Raw genomic sequence first — 19,821 nt, 5'->3', positions numbered from 1 at the left:
TCCCTCAGGTACTTTTAGGGTTATTCTGTCTATATTATCACATGACTGATATGGGCCAGAATGTCTTCTCAGATAGGAAACCTCCACTGTTTGTGAGACAGACATAGAGGGTCTCAGTTCTGGGCATCTGCTTTAAAGTGGGAGAGGATGGGACTTCCCTGGTGGTCCAGTGGTTAAGACTCCAGCTTCCAATGCAGGGGGCACAGGTTCAATCCCTGGTTGTGCAACTAAGATCCCACATGCCACAGCGCCTCCAAAACAAAAACAGAAAACAAACAAACAAAACACAAGTGGGAGAGGTTTCTGACTACTTCCAAAATCTTTTTTTGGAAATGACTGGCCAAGGTGAGGTCCAGTCCTAAGCTCGTTTACCTCTCGGGTCTATCACTTCACGGCCAGTCGTTTTCTGGCGGTGTCCAGCCGCGATTCTGTAACCAGACTAGGTCCTGGGAAGCTGGGAAGGTGAGTTGAGCAGCCAAAGGGGCGGGCCGCGCGTTATAAGATTTGGGGAGGAGGGGGGTGGACGGGCAGGAATGAGGTCCAAGGGAGGAGGGTGAGCTAGCATGTGTTGCCTGGAGACGGCTTGGGACTCTGTTGCCTGGAGACGGCTTGGGACTCTGTTGCCTGGAGACCTGGCAGCCGGTGAGCGTCCAAAGGGCGGTGAGAGGGGGTTAGGTACTGACCAGACACAGCAGAGCCAAGGCCATGGCTGGACACCAGAAGGAGAAGGCCATCGCAGATGAGGTCCACCAGAACCAGATCCTGCGGGAATTGTACCTCAAAGAGTTACGAACCCAGAAACTCCACACGCAGTATCATGTGAATCCACTCCGCAAGGGTGAGGGGAGCTGCGGGATGGAGGAAGGAAAAGGGGGCGCCCCCAGGAAGGAGCCGGCAGAGATGCGGGCGGGGTGCTGGGTGGAGCACAGTAGGAGACGCCTCCTGTGACCTCTCATCCCTTCATAGCCTTCAGGAACTATGACTTTGGGGTTGGAGAGGGGTCTCACCCCCCATCACATCGAAAGTATTAGATACATTAAAATGCATCCAGGTCCTGATTAAATAACATTTTATTGTAAAAAATTTGAAAGGCTTTTTATAAATTGCTTTTGAAATATTTTGCAGGTTTTATGTTTTCTTTTGCATGTGTTTTGGTTTGCTGCTATTAAAGGATTTCTTTCCGTCTTCTAACATTGTCTTAAGACCTTCAGAAAGTTCAAGGGGAGCAGACTCAGGGTCCAACGTGCCCCCTGATAAAATGGCGGCACCCCCACTCCTCACTTTGCACATTCCTGGGCCGGTTTCATCTGGTCCTGTAACATCAGCTCCCCCTAAATGCTACCGAGTCTCAAATGGAGCCCCAGACCCACGTCCCCATCCACCTCCCGGCTCCCTTCCCCGGGACATCCCTTAGGCACCTCAGACGCACTGGTTCAGAAAACCGGGCTCGTCCCGCACCCCTCCCCCACCTGCAGCTACTCCAGAATGTTTGGTTTTAGCCAAAGGCACCACAGCCCTTCTCTCTCCCAAGTTAGAAGCTTGGGAGTCATCCCCGGTCTCTCTCTCCCTCCCTCCACACAGCTGAGTAGGCACTGTCCTGTTTGTTCCTTATCCTTTCTCTCACATGATGGTTCCCATGTTCCCGCCTCAGTGGGGAACACCATCATGCATGGCGCGGTCTCTCTGCCTCACCTCATTTGTCTCCGCTCTCTCTCCATCCTCACTCCCAGGCCCTCGTCAGTCCTGCCTGCATTGGTCTGATGGGCTCTTAACTCTCTCTTTCCCTCCAGGCCCAGCTCTCCAACCCTCCCCTACACCACTGCTGGCGAAAGCTGTGCTAAAGGGGATTTGATCATCCAGTCCCTCTGTAAAATCCTCAGTGGTCCCACAGATTCTGAGCTAAGGTTTAACCTGATCCGTACCTAAGGCCCCCGTGGATCTAGCTCTGCTGCCCACCCAGCTTCATCCTGACTCCCCTCCCAACCCGCACACTGTTCCTTTAATAAAAATGTTAGTGCCTGGTCTGCACCAGCCACAGCCTTTCTATCCCACCATATTTAGATGCATGGATTTCCTAAATCATCTTCAGTTTCATAAATATTGTTCCTTCTTTCCAAACTTCTTCCCCAGTCCTGGGCCTGATTAACTGTAGTCCACTGCAGCCCAGCTTTGTAAAGAAAATGTAATGTCATTTCTAAAAATAGAATTTGCATAGAGTTAAGGTGTACCACCTGATGTTTAGATATACATATACGTATACACAGTGAAGTGATGACGACAGATATACCCACCTTCTCACACACTTACCTTTGCGGGGGGCGGGGTGAGAGTACAGAAAATGTACGTCTTCATGTAGCTTATAACTAACCTGGTTTTCCTCTGGAGCCGCCAGCTACTAATTCCAAGAAAACCACTTAACGTCCAATTCTGTTTAAACTTGGTCTATTTCAACAATTTAAATAATCCCTTCAAGCGGCATCCAGGCTTCCTAAGAAAAGCGCTTGGGCTCCCAGCTCATGGTCCTTGGGCACAGGATTAATATGATCCATTGGGATTAAGTGAGGAAATATTAGAATTTGTATCTATGTTTACACTTATGTATAAAGAAAGAAATGATGCTTTGTCAATATATGACAATAGTGCATAGAGACTATATAAATATTCACATGCGGCAGTTTTTTTTACTGGTAGGAGTTTGAGATAAAACACTTGGAGATCACTGGTTCCTTCTGGCCTCTCTCATCTACTACTACTCTCCTCCTAGCTCCTTCCACTAGAGTTACTCTGCCTCTCGATGTTTCTCTCGAGTTAGAGTTAATTCTCTAACTCACCAACCTCACTCTTGGATCCCTCCCACCTATCCTCACACAGCAAATTTATTCAGGACTCTGCTCTAAGGTATGTCCTTAGAGACCTATCACCCACACTACACCCCACCATCAACATGGGTTTACCCATGTAACCTGCTTTATATTGTGCATCCCATTTATATTTGCTTGATTATATATCTGTTTATTGAGTATCACCACAAATAGAGTGGAAGCCCAGGGAGTATGGGGACCTCCTCTTTCTTGTTTGCAGCCCTATCTCCAGTGCACCAGTAATTACAGGCTGAATAGATGTCCGTGGATCCTACACCTCTGTTATCGCATGGGCTGCTGGGTATATATCACTATCTCTGGCTGCCTCATATGTCTGCATCCCCATAGACCAGTCTGTCCCAGAGAACATTCTGTGATGATGAGAATGTTCTCTATCTGTGCTGCCCTAAATGGTAGCCAGTAGCCACATGTGGCTGTTGATCATTTGAAATACAGCTGATGGGACTGAGGAATGAATTTTCAATTGTATTAAATTTAAATTATTCAAATTCAAGTCACTGCATGTGGCTGGTGGCCACCATACAGCACAGTGCCTCTCAGATTGTGAGGTCCCCGAAGGTCTTAATGCCCTAGTGCCCAGCACAATACCTGACACATGACAGACACTCAGAAAGTGCTGACTGGGTGTCTGGCCTAGGGTGGGTCTCAGAGAGGCCAGGAAGATCGTTTCTTAACTTGAATCTGCGATGCTGTTTTTCTCTAGTTCACACAATCGCCAGAAAGCCCATGTCTTGGCATGATAACCTGGAGGAACCTGCAGATGGTGAGTCTGGGGTCTGAGAATACCGTTGAGATAGAGCATGGAGAGGCAGCCGGCTGGGAGTCTCTCAGGGCAGTGGTTTTTGGGGGCAGGCCTCAGTCCTCTGTTTGATCATCTGAAAACGGGGCTCATACTGACAAAGCTCACAAGAGACTGACACATTCAATAAACAGCCAGTTTATTAACTGTCAAGCCAAAAACATGTTCCTAATGGCCCTGACGTTACGGTCATTCATCCATCCAATACTTAGCTGTTACAGGCACAGGTTCTGGAGTCCTACTAACTGAGTTTAAATCCTGGTTCTGCCACTCGTTAACTGTGTGACTTCGAGCAAGTTTTTTTTAACCCCTCTGAGGCTATCTGTTAGGGGCATTGTGAAGATTAAACAAAATAACCCAAGTGCTTAGAACAGTATCTGGTACACTGGTGATCAGGACATGTTATTATTTTCATTATTACCATGTGATAGTCACTAGGATGGGGCTGGGGATCTCATCCCATAGTCAAGGAGACAGACTAGTAAATACACAGGTAAACAGAGAACAAGATTGGAATGGCAGCAGCATAGAAAACAGGTGCCCACCTCAGGCAGTGGAGTTCTGGGAAGTCTTCTTGGAGGAGGATAAGAGGGTGAGGTGGAGTATGTCAGGGTGAGAAGAATGTGGAAGGACATTCCAGGTATATGGAAAAGCACAGAAATGAGATAACGGCATGGCCCACGGACTGTGAGGAGTTTGGCATGGCTGGGTTGTACGGGTGAGCAGGGGCCACGTTTGGGAATGCGGGAAGAGAGATACTTGATGGGAAGCCTAATCCTTCTGGCAAGCTCTCCTCCTTCCCCTCTACCTTCTTAGAGTGGAGTTTGATAGAGGAAAGATGTATGATTTTTGTAGAAGGACAGAGTGGGAAGTGAGGGGTGGGAAGGAGGAGTGAGGATCTCATAGCATCACAGAGACAGACAAGTAAATAGACTAATAGAGAACAATCCGAGAAAGGAAGGTTGTTATCTGCAGCGGAGACATCAGCCTGGCTAGAATGAAGGATAGGAGCTGGGGACTTGCAGCAATAAGGGTAATAACAGGTGGTGAGGGGCTCAAACACCGGGCAGGAGTTCGTTACTAGCTGCCTTGTATTCGGGACAAGCTCGGCCCGAGGCCAGGTCCTGTATTCACAGTCCTTCATTTACTTCTCAGACATCTTGCTGAGGTAGATATTTTCCTCCCATTTTGCGGATGAACAAAGTGAGGCCCAGAGAATTAAACCACCTGTCAAGCTAGTAGTGGAAGGGCCACGAATGCCCAACTACCAAGCCAGCTTCTTCCCCTTGTCAGACTGCCTCTCTCAAATTGAGACTGGATAGGGTAGATTGCAAATGAAATGTGTCTAAGTCCTTAAGCCGTGGAGTTACAGATATACCTGGTGTTGACAACCATGCTGATTTCAATCCAGAAGGATCTGACCTCACCTGGTACAGCCCAGCTCCTCACTCTCTCTGCTGCAGCTACATCGCCCAAACTCGCTCATGCCCCAGGACATTTGTTCTTGCTGCCTGTGGCGTGCTTTTCCTCTGCCTCTCTCAGGGCTGGCTCCTGCGAGCCTTCCTACTGAGTAGCCAGCCCTGCCCCGACATGCCCCTTTGCCAACTCCCTTCTTCAGAGTTTGCATCACTGTCTGCCACCACTGGGTTTGTTTTTATAGGTGTCTATTGTGTCCCCTGTCCCCTCACCTAGACCACCTCTCCAGGAGACCAGGGACCATGTCTATCTCACTCTGCTCTACCTCCAGGGCCCAAACAGTGCCTGGCACAGAGTTTGTGCTCAACAGATGTTTGTTGAGAGATGAGTGGAGGAACCAGATACCTGTGTCGTGAGGCCTAGGCAAGCTTCTGAGGCCGATGCTCTGCCTCTAAGAAAGGATGTGTCAGAGTCAAGGGCACAGGATCTCTCGTTTGGTCCCAAAGCCTGACGCCTTCATAACTCATGCCTCGTCTCCCAGCCAGGTTCCTAAATCTTATCCACCATGCTGCCCAGGGACCAAGGAGGAAATACCCCGAGGCACAGACTGAAAGTCAAGAGATTGGATGGGACTCAGACCCATTGGTAAGTGTGTCTCCTTCACTTGGAAGGTCAGAGGTAATCCAGTGGTGGCTCAGAGAACAGAGTATGGAGCTGACTGCCTGGGCTTTCTCTGACTCCCACGTACTAGCTGTGTGACCCTGTAAGGGACTAAGCTCTTTTGTGACTAAGTTTCCTCCTAGTACAGTGGAGATATTACAGCACTTATCTCATAAGATTGCTCCGAGGCTTAAATGGGGTGGTGTTTGTAAGGTGCTTAGAACAGTGCGTGGCATGTAGTGAATGCTGGTAAGTGTGGATTAAGCAAAGCTTTTGCTGATGACAGATGGCCTGAGTTTGCTCTCCCAGGTGTTAGTAGAGTGGTCTCGGGCATATCACCTACATCTCTAAATTCTGTCCCCTTCTCTGGAAAATGCAAATGCCCGTAACATATTTGCCTCGTTGATTGGAGCACTCGATCCTAGGTGCAAGGAGCCTGGCCAACGCAGTCTTTAGCACGTGATCTCCCTAAATGATATAGGGCTTCTGTTCCTGAGGAAGAAATGCAGGGTTTTGTTTTCGTTTTTTTGTTTTTTTTTTTTTGCGATACGCGGGCCTCTCACCGTTGTGGCCTCTCCCGTTGCGGAGCACAGGCTCCGGACGCGCAGGCTCAGCGGCCGTGGCTCACGGGCCCAGCCGCTCCGCGGCATGTGGGATCTTCCCGGACCGGGGCACGAACCCGCGTCCCCTGCATCGGCAGGCGGACTCTCAACCACTGCGCCACCAGGGAAGCCCAAATGCAGGGTTTTGAATAGACAACTTGAAGAGCTTCCTGCTACACTTGTCGTTCAGCTCTGATTATGTCTTTCCTCATACAGAAGGTTTTAATTTTTAAGTAGTCAAATGTGCCAATTGTTTCCATTTTGACTTCTGGGTTTTGTACCTTACGTAGGAAAACTTCAAAAACCAGAGTTACGAAACACCTAACTTTGCTCTGTATTTCCCCCAAGTTGTTACTACTGTTGTTGTTGTTAAGATTTGGCTATGAGCCCATCTGTTTCTTTTGTGGAAGATGTGAGGCTGGAGACACTGTTCCTCGGCTGTGTCAGAATTTCCTTCATTACCTCAAAGGCACCAAGACCTCCACACCCTGTCTTTATATTTGCTGCCCTGCCGATGCCTCCTGGCCCCCAGCCCTCACTCCTTGAGAAGTCCCACTCACCCTACATGAAATCCAGGAGTCACCTCTTCCCTAAAGCCCATTAAGACACTTCTGTCCCCCACTCCCCCTGGGCTTCTTGAGCACCATGTGCTCCTGAAGAGCTGCAGCTCAGTATCAGTGCATCAATGTAACCTGGGGACCCTGGAGCCAGACAGCCTGCGTTCAAATCCCAGCTCCAATGTTCTCTAGCTCTGTGAACCTCACCTCTCTTAACTTCCATTCATCTGCCTTAACATGGGGATAATAGTGTCAACACTTGAAGGTTTGTGTGTTGTGTGGATGAACTGAGACATATATAAACTGCTTAAAATGGTACCTAGCACACAGCATGTGCTCAGTAAATGCGGGCTACTGTGATGCTGAGGGGGAAGAATAGACAAGACGGCATGGGGCCCAACTGAGGACCAACTCGGTGCTTCTCCTGGCCTGGTGGCTTAATCCCTGTTGTCTTTATCTGGTGAATAATTTTCTAGTGTGCTCCCTTCCCAAGAACTCCCCACACCCTGTAGTCCTCATATTTCTACAGGCACCTGTCTTTCTCACCCATTTATTTTTTATTTTTTGTGGTTTGCGGGCCTCTCACTGTTGTGGCCTTTCCCGTTGCGGAGCACAGGCTCCGGACGCGCAGGCTCAGTGGCTATTGTTCACGGGCCCAGCCGCTCCACGGCATGTGGGATCCTCCCAGACCGGGGCATGAACCCATGTCCCCTGCGTCGGCAGGCGGACTCAACCACTGCGCCACCAGGGAAGTCCTTTCTCACCCATTTATACAACTCCAGTCTGGGCATGGCTCTGCAGCCCCTGGTCCTGCGCAGGGCTACTCCATGGAGATGGGAATAAACAGCTCAGTGAGCCGGGTTTTACCAGTGAAGAGCGCAAATAGCTGCTCATTTGTAACAGCCCCTCTTCAGATATGGGGCATCGTGTTGGAGGCAGGAGACTGTGCAAGACAGGGGGAGGCTTCCAGCAGGAGCCCTCATCTCTTACCCAAGAACTGAGTCCAGAGGGAGAGGCGCTGTCGGGCAGCTGGGGAAGAGATAAACGCTCAAAGGGTAAAGGAGGAGGATGGGAGGCGGGGCCACATAATTTACAGTGAATAAGGGAATGGAGAGGGGGCCTGTGAACGAAGGAAGGCGGAGTGAAGAAAAAATCCTCCAAGTTAGATAACTAAGCAATGTAGAAAACTATCACAAAGCACAAGTCGTTTAACTCACTACTCTTCATTTTCTTAAAGAGAAAAGGCCTGGCTCCCGTGGGTACAAAGTGTATGGGTAGAAGTGTTGCATCTCTGCCCAGCACATCTCAGGGCAGGCCCAACCAGCCATGATAGGAAGGAGGAATGAGACTGGCTTGGCCAGCCCTGCCCTGCGAGGGCCCCCAGATCACTAGTCACTGTGGGGTTTCAGAGGGTCTGGAAATACACCACACCTGTTCATTTTAAACCTGGGGACAATGCCATCAGATGGCACTGGTGGCAAGGTAAGAAAGCGCACCCAGAAAAGTTAGATCCAGGGGTCATGCAACCATAAAAGGTAATTAAGCTTTCAGAATGATGTGTTTGGGGGCGGAAGAGGTTTGATCAGCCCCAACTTAACACAGGGCTCCTGCCCCCAGCGGCACCTCGCCCCGCACAGGCAGAGAACTCCAACCCCAGTACTGGGACTCTGGGGAAGCCACACTCAGTGAGTATCGCTCAGCCTCTGGTCTCCTGGTAACATCTGATGAAAGTATAACCTTTTAGTTAAGGGCACAGTGTAGCTTCCGTGAGATTTGTGTGTCCCAGGGCTCACTCTTACTCAGTTCTCTGTGTAACTACTTCAACAACATCCAATCTTTCATTCAGCAAATATGTCTTGAGTCCCCTGTGTGTGCTGGATACTGTTCCAGGTGCTGGGATACAGATGCAGCACCTCCCCTCATGGAGCGTCCATGCCAGTGGGGGGAAGAGTCCACAGGCCTCCACCGTAGGCAGCGGTAAAGGGCAGTGCAGCAACTCTGCACAGTTGAGATTCTCATGCAACCCTGCAAGTCTTTTGGTGGAAATGTTGTCTTTATTTCACAAACAGGGTTTAGCAAGGAAAAGCACCAGAGGCTGCACATCAGGAGACTAAGGCCTGATTCAAGTCCAGGTCTTCCTCCTTCCCCACTGGCTTCTTTCTGATGTCTGCATTCCCTTCTCTAGGTCAACCCACAACGCGATGACCGCAGGTTGAACCACTTCAGGGTCTACAAAGACATCACTCTATACAAGGCTAAAATGTGGAGCTTGGGAGAAGATGGTCACCACAAGTAGTGTTCCCGCAGTGCTGTCAATCACTGTCGTTAATGCCCAGAGTGTGTGCTTCCCAGGTAAAAAAAAAAGGCACTTTAAAGCCCAGGTCTGACTTTTACTGTCCTGAGTCTCACATTTCTCCCTTCTGGTTCATATCCTTAATTTAATAAACTAGGGGGAGAATTCCAGTTAAAGATGGCAAACTAAAAGCCTACAATATCTCCTCTGCCTTCCAGACCCCAGTAATAAATGGAGTTTTTAAAAGGTATGAACCCACAACAGAGAAAATGAGAGAGAAACCTTAGCAGCCAAGAAGACTGAAGCCATGTTTAAAAGACGGAAAGCTGATGGAAGAGGGTGGAGGAGACCACAAAATGCGAGCGGGACACCTCTGAGCACAGAGCTCCGCCCCCCAGAACTCTGGAGGGAGGTCAGGACTCTGGACAGAGTGGGGTGTGTGGGAGGGAACTGAAATGGCCACTGGGAGGGGGTCTGCAGGGAGTCTCCTCCGCACACCCCAGCACCAGGCATGTAACGGCTCCCACGTTGGAGGTTTACTCTTGGAGAAATGGGCAAAGCCCAGGGCTCAGGGACACTAAGTAAGACGTGGGGTCAGAGTGAGGTGTAAGGCTGAAGACAATCACCATCTGTGAAAAGGAGGTTGAACCTCTCACTCGCACATGCTGCATTTTTACCCCGGCTTTGAAGCTAGAGGGCTCCTTTCTGAAAAAATGAAACAGCTCTAAAGAAAAGACCCCCCTCCCACACACACACGATACCATTTGAAGGTCCTGGGAAACAAGAACCGGGGAACGTCCAAGCAGGTGAACACACGAAGGTGCTGGGAGAGTCACTCGCCCAGGGAGGGCACGGACGCTCTGTGCACTGCCCCCCACCCTGCCCACAAATCCCTTGCTCTCTGTATCTCTTCCATCTGGCTCTTCCTGACTTATGCCTTGAAGGGTGAAGCCATATATTGCTGGGGTCACTCCTGCTTTTGTATCGTGCCAAGACTGAATGGAAGCTCCAATGCTGAGTGGCCTCACCCTGACAGCCATTTTCATACAAGGCTGGACTAGACCAATTATTAGTGACTACATGGGAATCTAGAAGGGGGCCAGTATCTCGTAACTGTTACAAACTTTTTGCTCTAAGGAATCCATGGTCAATGACCAAAGGGTGACCTGTGATATCACAGAAAGAGATTTGGTCTTTTCCTGGTTCCTGACGCAGAGCTCCTAAATCCTTTGTAATTTCCTAAAGGATAGGGGTGGTAGGAAGGTCTTTTGTTCTAATGAGGTGACTCTTAGCAGCCTCTAGACAGCTTCAGCATGGGGGCTGCTCCCCAGGAAGACCAAGCCTTGGTTAGAAACTTGCAACTTTCAGCCCCACCACCCAACCTCTGGGGAGGGAGGAGGAGCTCAAGATTGAATTAATCACCAATGGCCCATGATTTCATCAATCACGCCCACATAGTGAAACCTCCAAAGACCCCTAGACTGCAGGGTTTGGAGAGCTTCCGGGTGGGTGAACACATCATGGTGCTGGGGGGGGTGGTGGCAGTGTTTTAACTATCAGGATTTGTGGCTTGAGTGTGCCTGGCATTCGGATGCACCTGGTCTTCCTTTAAGGTAGTGTTGATTATTGCTAGATTACTGGATTTTCTTGAGTGGTCATTAGCTTACAACAGTCTCCTGAATGCCTTTAAAATTCCCTGTCTTTAATCCCCTAGTGGGATTTCTAAACGAATTATCCTACTCTATCCCTATCAGATTCACCTCCAACATTTTATCATTTGTACTTTCAATGCCACAAAATATCTCCAAGAGTCCCTTTAATGGGAAGTTTTCTGCCAGTGTCACTTCCTCTGGGACATCATCATCCTTTCCATCATTTTCCTCATTCTGTTAAGTTCACATTCACTATTTCTCTCGCTGCATCTCTATCTAGTCTCTACAACAGCAGCCTTGTCTCCATTCCCTCATCACCTGTCTCTCCTATAACTCCATTTGCATTCTATTCCATTTTACTTCCAACCTTACCACTTTTCATTTCTTTGCTGCACTTTCATCTGTTGGTCAATTCCCTCTTTCAATGACTTACTTTTGTAAAATGCCACGTGGGTTTATCGCTGGAGATGAGACAACACAACTGCACTCCTTGCCACCTGTGCATGAACTAAATAACAGGTGTGCAGTGGCCAATCACCCACATACTTCAAAAGCAGTGGTATTTGGCCACTATTCATTGTTTCTTCTATGCAGTGGTTTATGAACTGAAGAGCCAGCAGCAAAGTTTCTACTTTCTGCAATTACTTGGTTAATAATACTTTGGTAACTGAAACATGAACAGTCTTGTCGAGGAACACAGCTGCTATAACTGCACCTTGATAGCTGAAGTCCACGTATATTGGAACAAAGCAAAGCAAGAACAGCCTGGACTAGGTAGTGGGAACTGCTAGCTCCTACTTACCTTTCAATGCATGGAATTGCATTTTAAAGCAGTATGAGGGCTAATGCTGAGTTCTATAAAGTATACCTCTGAAATTAAGGAAAGTGATTCCATTTGCTATAAAGAAAAAAAAAAAGGAAAGAAGGTACATTGTTTTCAAAACCTTTAGAAGTACTCAAATCAGTAATTTACTTTTGTTCCTACTAGTGTGAACTCTGGCAATCTGTGTTCACCTTTCTTAAAGCTCTCAATATGTTCCACATATAATTCAAAGTCTCTGAGCTGAGGCTCCTTATTGAAATTACTATACGTTACCCCATTCACTGCCATTGTACAGACTGTCAAAATAGGTCAGGGTTAAACATGGTGGTCTTCTGAAAACATGACTTGTTTGCTTGGAATTTTGCTCATTGAAATTAGTTTACAAAAACTAAATTCCTTCTTTTTGTTCTAGAAACTCAATATCATAGGAAACCAGAGAGATCCTTTTTTAAGTCCCAATGATGCTACAAGGAAGCAATGTGAAAATCAGTTGTTTTTTCTGCCTAAGCATATAGAGTTCTCAGATATCTGTAGCCTCCTTAAAGTATGGCTTCTGAACTGGAATAGAGAGAGGAGGGCAGGGAAGCTGTCTTCCTTTCCCACCTTTCAAGATACAGGAAAGCCCAAACATGGCCCACCCACCACATCCAACCTGTGCACAGCTCCCAGCCAGCAGTGGAGAAGCTTCAAACATGCACCACCATGGCTCAGCAGACATTAGGGAGAGCCACCCCACCCAGCAAAATAAGCCTATGCAGGTATACACTCTCATACGGCAGGCAGTGTCCTAAGCATTTTACACATATTAACTCAATGCTGAAAGGAACCCTCTTTGGTAGATACTATTATCATGTCTACATGGAGATGACAAAGCACAGAAAAATTAACTTGCCCAAGGTCAAGCAGCAAGTATGCAGCAGGGCCAGGTGTCAAACCGAGCCGTCTGGCCCCAGAGTCCATGCTTTTAACTTCAACAGGGCTCATTTATTTATTATCAATAAATGGCAGCATTATTTAATATGTAAAAAGTAACTTCTAAATCTTTTAGTCCTGAGTTTTTAACCAAGAATATATATTCCTCTGAAAATTTTTCTTTAGTTTATTGAAAGAATTTTTACAAAAGGAAACCAACAGAAGGGATCCAAGTGCATTGTGAAATACCAAGTCTCCACCCCCTTTTCTTGGTCTTTGTATACAAAGATGCTGCTTATCTAGCGTGTTCTGCTCTTCATTTTCTCTCTTGTCCGTTTTCCGGGTCTCTTCTGCAGAAAAGGAAACACCACGTGTATTCACACAGCAGTTGGCCTTCTGCCCCAGGGTCAGGAAAGAAAGGGAAGGGGAGGGGCGGGGTGGGAGAGGAAGCTGCTCTGGCCCCTCACCTGCGCCCCCGGCTCACTTACATTTGATCCTTTCTTTCCAGGCCTCTTGAGGCCCTTGCCATGAGCTATCTTGGCCCGGAAGCCGGATACATCATCATAGCTCTCACGAGTGTTCCACTTGGAGCCTTTCTTCTTCCCACCATAACCAAACCTCTGGTTTTTATAGCGTCGCTTGGCACTGGGCCTGGAAAAAAGCGGTCTTACACGTTACCCTCAGCACTGCAAATCCTGACGAATGTGATGACCCAACAATACCCTCAGTTTCCTATCTGTACAGGTACTACTGTACCTAGAATCTCATCCTTGGCCCTACATTTCTACTCTACAAACTCCCCAGGCAAGCTCATCTCTTTACAATCTTAACCACCAAAGCAGGAAAACAAAGGAAGAATCAGGAAAAGACCCAGATATATCGTGTGGCTTTTACCACTTATCTTCAGAAACCTTTCTACTTACAGTAAATCTTGCTAAATCATCCTCAGTTGTTTCAATTCCTCTCAAGTATATTAAATGCAGTTAACATTCAGGTGTCATACATTTTAAAACTGGTCGTCCCACAGGAATCTCAGTTCACCATATCCAAAGTCACACGTCACCTCCCTTCTAGACTGGTTTCAGCTCCTGTATCTATGTCCTAACTTGAGGCTGGTGGTCCTACCATCTACTCAGCCACCCACACTATGAACCTGGAGTGGGCCTTGATTCTTCCTTCTTTCATTTTCTACACCCAGCTCAGTTACTGAGACCGGCTAATTTAACCTCTTGAATGTTTCTTCAACCCATTTTCTCTTCTCTACCCCCGTTAACACTTCTATGTCATTATCTTGTTCTCTGGACTTCTGTAACAGTCCCCGCCTCCCTCACTTACACGAGCAACACTGAAATATTTAAAATATGAACATGACCTGCTCGCTATTTTGAATAAAGCCCATCAGCGGCTCCCCACTGACTGCTGGATACAGTCCAGGCTCCTCACAAGGCCAAGAAACACTGCCCTGTACTCGGCCCAGGTCCCCCCAGCTACACTGCGCCACCCCTTGTCCATACTGTGTCCCTATGATACCAAATGCTGGCTGCTCTCATCTCTATGCTTCTGCTCATTAGTGTTCTTCTTTCTTCCCGAAACCCCATGTCTCTCCCGTTCTCCTGGTTAATTCCTTCCTACTCATGCCTCAGACTAAGCTCAGGTGGACCCTCCTGCAGGAAGTCATCACCTGACCCTGACCCCTGGACCACGTCACATATTTCTAAAATGTGCTTCCAGACTACTATATCTAATGCCTCTATCACAGCATGTACTGTATTATACAGAAATGACCATTTCCCCCAGGACGGGTGTCCAGAAATGCACAAAGGTAAACGAAAAGAACCAATAATAATATCCAACATTATCCCTTTCAATCTTCCTAATATTAAGAGGCACTTACAATTTTCTCATTTTCATAGATAAGGAAATTAACATTTAGAAAGGTGAAGTAACCTGCTCAAAGCCACCCTCCTAATGAGTGGGAGTCCGGATGGGAACCTTAGGTCTGTACACTTAACCATCACACATGAGGAATCAACTTCTACTGAGTGTTCACTCAAAATGTGCCAAGTCCTGAAATCGCCTCATTTTAAACTTCAAAGACCGACGTGGCTGAACGGGCCCATCACACGGCCTGCAGCTGTGGCCACACTCTCTGCACTGAGGTCACACCGTGAACTGCGGCCCTGCATGCACCACCCCCAAAACAGAACCCGGCACCCATACCCCTTCTTCATCTGCTGGCCTTTGGCTCCTTCTTTCGTGCTCCGTGCGACAGGCTTCTGATCTCCCTCGAGGAAGTCCAGTTTATCAGAGAAGCCTGGGAGTGAAGAAGTACTTTGGTCAGCGCCATCCATTTTAAGAAAAGATTAAGCTTCGAAAGAAGGGTGTTACTTATGGAATTGGTATTACGAGGCCCATCTTGCTCCCCACACCATTCCCAAACCTTAGGTCCAATAGTTCCAAATCAATCAAGCCTCTAGAGCACTATGTGTTTGTTAGAATTAGCAGGGACCCCTGCTCCTCTGCAGCCTTAGGAGAGAATATACTCACCTTTCTGATATTTCTTAATGGCACTCATCATGTGTGCTTTCTCCCGCTGCCGCTTCTGAAGAACCTCTGTTTGCACCTGGACGTGGACACAGGACTGTTACACCCACTCCAAGCCGGCACTACAAGTGTCTACATTCTCTCAGTAACCACGCTGTGACATTACCACCACCGCTGAACACTGACTGTGTGCCACAACTACACCAAAGCTCTAAGTCTAGTCTCTATTTCTCGTCTCAACCACCCAGTGAAGTAGAAATTCTTATGACCCCGAAACTGAAGCACAGAGAGGTTACACAACTTGACTGAGTCACACACGAGAAAGTGCGGAGCTGAGATTCACACCCAGGCAGTCTGCACCCTTACCCCATGACACAACCTGCCTACAAAACTGCACAAATCATGTTTATGTCTACATCCAATTCTCCCACTAATTATATTTGGGCAGATTAAATATCTAACCTACTGTTGCTAGGCATGAAAGTACCAACAGAGAAAACAATCTCCCTGAAAAACAAAGAAAAAAAGCTTTAAGGACAAAAAGAGATGATTAAACTCTAAGGCAGCACTCCTCCATCTCAACACCATGACAGCTGCGGCAGGATCACTGTGTGTGGGGGGCACGGCCTGCCCTGGGCACCGCAGGGTGTTCAGCAGCCTCCCTGCCCTCTAGCTGCCAACAGGACGCTCCCCACCAGGACGCGACGACCAAAACTGTCTCCAGCATTGCCAAATGTTCCCTGGTAAGCAGAACTGTCCCCCACTGAGAAACAGAGCCCTGAGGTTTCCTCACATTAGAAACAAGGGGCTAATGGACCCGACTAAGTTATTCTTTCCTTTGATAATTTAAGTTATGTTAAACCAACTGCCCAAGTCTTTGAGTTGATCTCAACCACCAACCACATCCATCCAATAGATCCACAGCTGCCCTTGTGCAGAGTCCAGGATGCTAATCTGCTCATACCCTGCTAAGGATCCATCAGGGAAATAACTGCAACTGTGGACGGCAGCTCAGCACCCAGATCACAAGTGTTTACGTCGAAAACGTTAGCAAGGTCTTAACACCCATGCTGATCCTCTTCACAGTCATTTCTTCCCACAACCCTAAGTTTAGTTCCTGTCATCTTCCTTCTTAGGTAATCATGAAATAAATAAGGAAATCAAGGAAAGTTTCATGGTATATGCCTTCTGGCTTTACAGCGGAACTCAGTCACAGTTCAAACATACTGGTGCCATTTTTTCTGATTGGATAACAATCAATAATATGATTGATTCCTTCAAGGACTTTATAATCATCTAGGCCAGTGATTCTCAAACCAGGATGTGTATTGGAGCCATCTCAGAAGCTATAGGGGCAAGGGATGAAAACATACAGATTCCCAGAGTTCCCGAAGCCTAGAAATCTGTTTTGAAGTTTCCCCAGTTGACTGTGCTGTGAGGTCAGGTTGGGAAACCATTGATCTGGACCCAGTTCTCTGATGTACAGGTGTGCAAACTGCAGCCCAGAGAGGCGCATGACTTGCCAGTAGTGACCACACTACCTCTGGCTACACACAGGTGTCCAGGAGGGATTGTGCTCACGGACAGTAGCACCCATGCCACTGTGAAACAGTAAACACACGATGGAACACACACGCGGCACGGAACCAATGCAGACCAAGCAATCTACTGACAAACACACTCGGCCCCATCCCAACCCCGCTCCTTTTCCTTCCCACCTTCTTTCCGTATTTCCTAAGTGCTCGCAGCTGCTTAGCCTTTTCCGACCTCTCCATGGCGACCTGTTTAGCCTGCAGCTTCTGTCGAATCTAAAACACAAAATATTATCAGCTTATGTTATTTGAAATTGGGATGACTGCTGCTTAGGATGCACTGCAGCAGGGAGCAGTTATTTCCAGCTCTGCAAACTATGGGGCTCAAAGGGACCTTGCGAATCAGCTACTCCAAGCCCTGCGTTCTACACACAAGGACAATAAGTCCCAAAGGCTGACCACTTTGTCCAAGACACCAAAAGTCTCAGCCTTGCAACCAGAATATCAAAGCGACCTCCCTCCTCCCGGTGTGCTGTTTGATGCATTACGCAAAATGGCATGGTACCAGGAGAGAAGACTAACTTCTCTCCGTCCCTACTGTCGGCAGAATGTGCAGCTTCGGCCCCCTTCTCCAATACACCACATACACAATAAAAGCTCAAACAGATATCAGGTACCTAGCAGCATGCATTAAACATACACATTTCAGTTAAAGGATGAGCAGTTGTCAGTTTGAATGTGCAGAGATGGGTCTGGGCTTGTCTCTAAATTAGCTTCCCTGAGTACACTGAGAAAAGAAAATCCAGCTTGAGACCCAAGGGAATTATTTAGGTATATCTTGGATTAGATGTTGGTAATTCTCTGCCTCCCAAAGTTGAATGAGGGCAAATTCTACCTAACTCTAAATTATATCAAATCTGAGCCATATATTAATCCTTCATTTTACAGAAGAGGAAAACTGAGGCCCAGAGAAAGGTAACTGTCTACCAGTTATAGTACTGCCCCCAGGCATTGGCAGGAAAGAACTATTGTCTTTTCCACGCATCATGCCATGACCAAGCCAGTTAGGAAATGCATAAAGGCCATCTTTACTTCAGGGACCACACTTCTTACAGTACTTTCCTCCCCTTAACTGTTTAAATTAGGAAAATGTCACCCTTACATTTATCCAACTGGTGGTGATTGGCACGAATCTGATGTAGATAACTGAGATAATAATTGTCCACTGACAACCCATTCCCTATCAGTGGGCTTATGCCTATGTGTAAATGTTAAAGGAGATAAGCCAGTTGAATACACTTAAGTACAACGCCTCAGCTATCCAGAGAAAACCATTTCTGTTTCTCACCTTCTGCATCTGCTGATCAGACTTGGCCATCTCTGCAAAATAATCCGTGGGCCGCTTGGTAGGGACTTTGAGCTGATGGAGGCGGGGCAATACTGCAAGCACTGCTGCCTGGGCCTGACTGTAGCTGAGGATGTAGGACAAAAGTGTAAAATAAGCTAAGGGAGAGAGGCCTCACATCCTTTTCACTGCTCTCATGAGGCAGCCAAGGTCAGGACTCTCAACATCTGACCTCCACCAGCAAGAACACACACACAAACAAAAACAGTAATAAAACCTCATTAACTTAATGGGAGAAATTGAGATGTGCACTCTTTTTAAAAGGAGTGGGGAGTATTGCTAAAAATAAATTAGTAGTTTAAGAGAATGACCACTTTAGAAGTGCCCATTAACTTACAAACAAATGCCAATTACACATTCTTATGTGGTCACTAAGAAAAGCCCATATAAGGACCTTCCATAAGCAAATTTTTGTTCTAATAATTAACTGCACACACACACACAGACACACACACACACACACAAACTTTAAAACTGGGTATTTGAAAATAAACTGTACTTTAAATTGTGATTGCTGGACAAAGGGGCTCTTCTCTCAACCAGGGAGAATCTCCTAGCTCTTCAGTCCAAAGAAGACTTCCTCCCTACACCCCGGCCTACGACACCTCTGAGGAGTACGGGCCCACGGCTTCCCCCTCTCCAGCACAAGAACCCACATTTGAAAACACACATACAAGCTCATCTCACGCTGAAAGTCATCTTCTGGATCAACGGCTTTCTGATCCTTGTTCTGAGATGTTGCCTGCGGTCCACGGATTGCAGGTACCGGACCCAGGGTCACATCAAGCCTTTCAACCCATTCCAGATCCCGCTTGAATTCAGCCAAACACTGCTTCAGGCCATTCTAGGAAATTCAGACACTAAGCTCGCAAGACAGTAACAGGCCAGTGGAAGAAGAGCTAACCCCCAAGACCCCGACAGGTAGTTGACCCTCTTGGCAATACGCAGGTTGTGTCTTTCCTGGGACTAGAACGCAGCCTCCCGAGCACAACGGTGCCTCGCGCGCATCCCAAGTCCAGCAACCTCCAACCAGGCACCCGAGCTCACCACGTCGTTCACGGCCTTCTTCGGCCCCTCTAGCACCACGTTGAGGCCTGGCTTCAGAAGCCCTCGGGAAAACGCCTCCTGCAACTACAGGGCACGATCGGCGGTCAGTACCGGGGAATGAGGACCCCTCTCCTGCGCGCAGCCCCACGAGCTCGGATGACACCTACCTCTCTGTCTGTGACAAGGGGGTCATCAGAATCCGAGTCCGAATCTGAGAGCGGGGGAGTGTCCATCTCGCAGCACGCACGTCCACACCTGCCGGAGGAAGCGAAGGAGCCCGAGGCCCCCGCGCCTGGAAAAGGGCTCCCCTCGTCGCCGCCGCCGCCCGCTTTCAGCCCCCTGCCCTCCCGCCCGCTGCTCCACGTGGACTCGAACAACACCAGCTCCCGACAGCCCCCAGAGGCAGCTGAACTTTCTGATCGGAGTTCCGCTTCCGGCTGCTGACACACTTCCGGTTTCCCGTTGCTATAGGAACCGCTCCGGCGTCTGTGAGTGCCGCGTTGCTTGGGATTCGTAGGCGTAGTACCCTGTATACACGCGTGCTCTGGTGATCCAGAGAGCAGAAGCGACAGGTGGGAAGGGTCCCTCGGGGTCGTCCGGAGGAGCAGGAAGCCACGAAGGCCAAAGGAAAGAGGAGAGGAAGGAGCGGGGTCGGGCGCGCGGGAGAAGGTTGCTGGGGGGAGGGGGCGGAAGAGGA

General features: G+C 48.2%; 2 protein-coding genes across 2 annotated transcripts; one reads left to right on the top strand and one right to left on the bottom strand.

The window, feature by feature from the left end:
* The first annotated feature begins 705 nt into the window (after positions 1-705).
* On the top strand, positions 706-9,212 carry CFAP144 (cilia and flagella associated protein 144). Its single transcript, XM_030866882.2, has 4 exons — positions 706-838; positions 3,586-3,645; positions 5,639-5,742; positions 9,102-9,212. Exons 1-4 carry the CDS (start codon positions 706-708, stop codon positions 9,210-9,212), a joined length of 408 nt encoding a protein of 135 aa, XP_030722742.1.
* Positions 9,213-12,759: 3,547 nt separating this feature from the next.
* EBNA1BP2 (EBNA1 binding protein 2) lies at positions 12,760-19,520 on the bottom strand. The gene is made up of 9 exons (XM_030866868.3): positions 19,292-19,520; positions 19,125-19,208; positions 18,752-18,921; positions 18,021-18,144; positions 16,859-16,948; positions 15,144-15,219; positions 14,817-14,910; positions 13,085-13,247; positions 12,760-12,946 (listed from the first exon to the last, which is right to left on the bottom strand). The coding sequence occupies exons 1-9, from the start codon at positions 19,355-19,357 to the stop codon at positions 12,896-12,898; spliced, it is 918 nt and encodes a 305-aa protein (XP_030722728.1). The 5' UTR covers positions 19,358-19,520; the 3' UTR covers positions 12,760-12,895.
* Between the last annotated feature and the right edge of the window lie 301 nt (positions 19,521-19,821).

This window comes from Globicephala melas, chromosome 1, assembly GCF_963455315.2.
Source record: "Globicephala melas chromosome 1, mGloMel1.2, whole genome shotgun sequence".
Classification (NCBI taxonomy): Eukaryota; Metazoa; Chordata; class Mammalia; order Artiodactyla; family Delphinidae; genus Globicephala; species Globicephala melas.
The sequence above is the reverse complement of the archived record's forward strand: the minus strand, read 5'-3'. Positions and strand labels throughout refer to the sequence as shown.

Bases quoted from the DNA above. Each gene is read 5' to 3' on its own strand.
- CFAP144 (XM_030866882.2), top strand. From the start codon at position 706: ATGGCTGGACACCAGAAGGAGAAGGCCATCGCAGATGAGGTCCACCAG. The intron at 3,646-5,638 runs GTGAGTCTGGGG...CTCGTCTCCCAG, and splicing joins CCTGGAGGAACCTGCAGATG to CCAGGTTCCTAAATCTTATC. The intron at 5,743-9,101 runs GTAAGTGTGTCT...TCCCTTCTCTAG, and splicing joins GATGGGACTCAGACCCATTG to GTCAACCCACAACGCGATGA.
- EBNA1BP2 (XM_030866868.3), bottom strand. From the start codon at position 19,357: ATGGACACTCCCCCGCTCTCAGATTCGGACTCGGATTCTGATGACCCC. The intron at 18,145-18,751 runs GTATGTGTGTTT...CTACATCCTCAG, and splicing joins TTTCAGCGTGAGATGAGCTT to CTACAGTCAGGCCCAGGCAG. The intron at 15,220-16,858 runs GTGGGAAGGAAA...GTCCACGTCCAG, and splicing joins TTAGGAAATACGGAAAGAAG to GTGCAAACAGAGGTTCTTCA.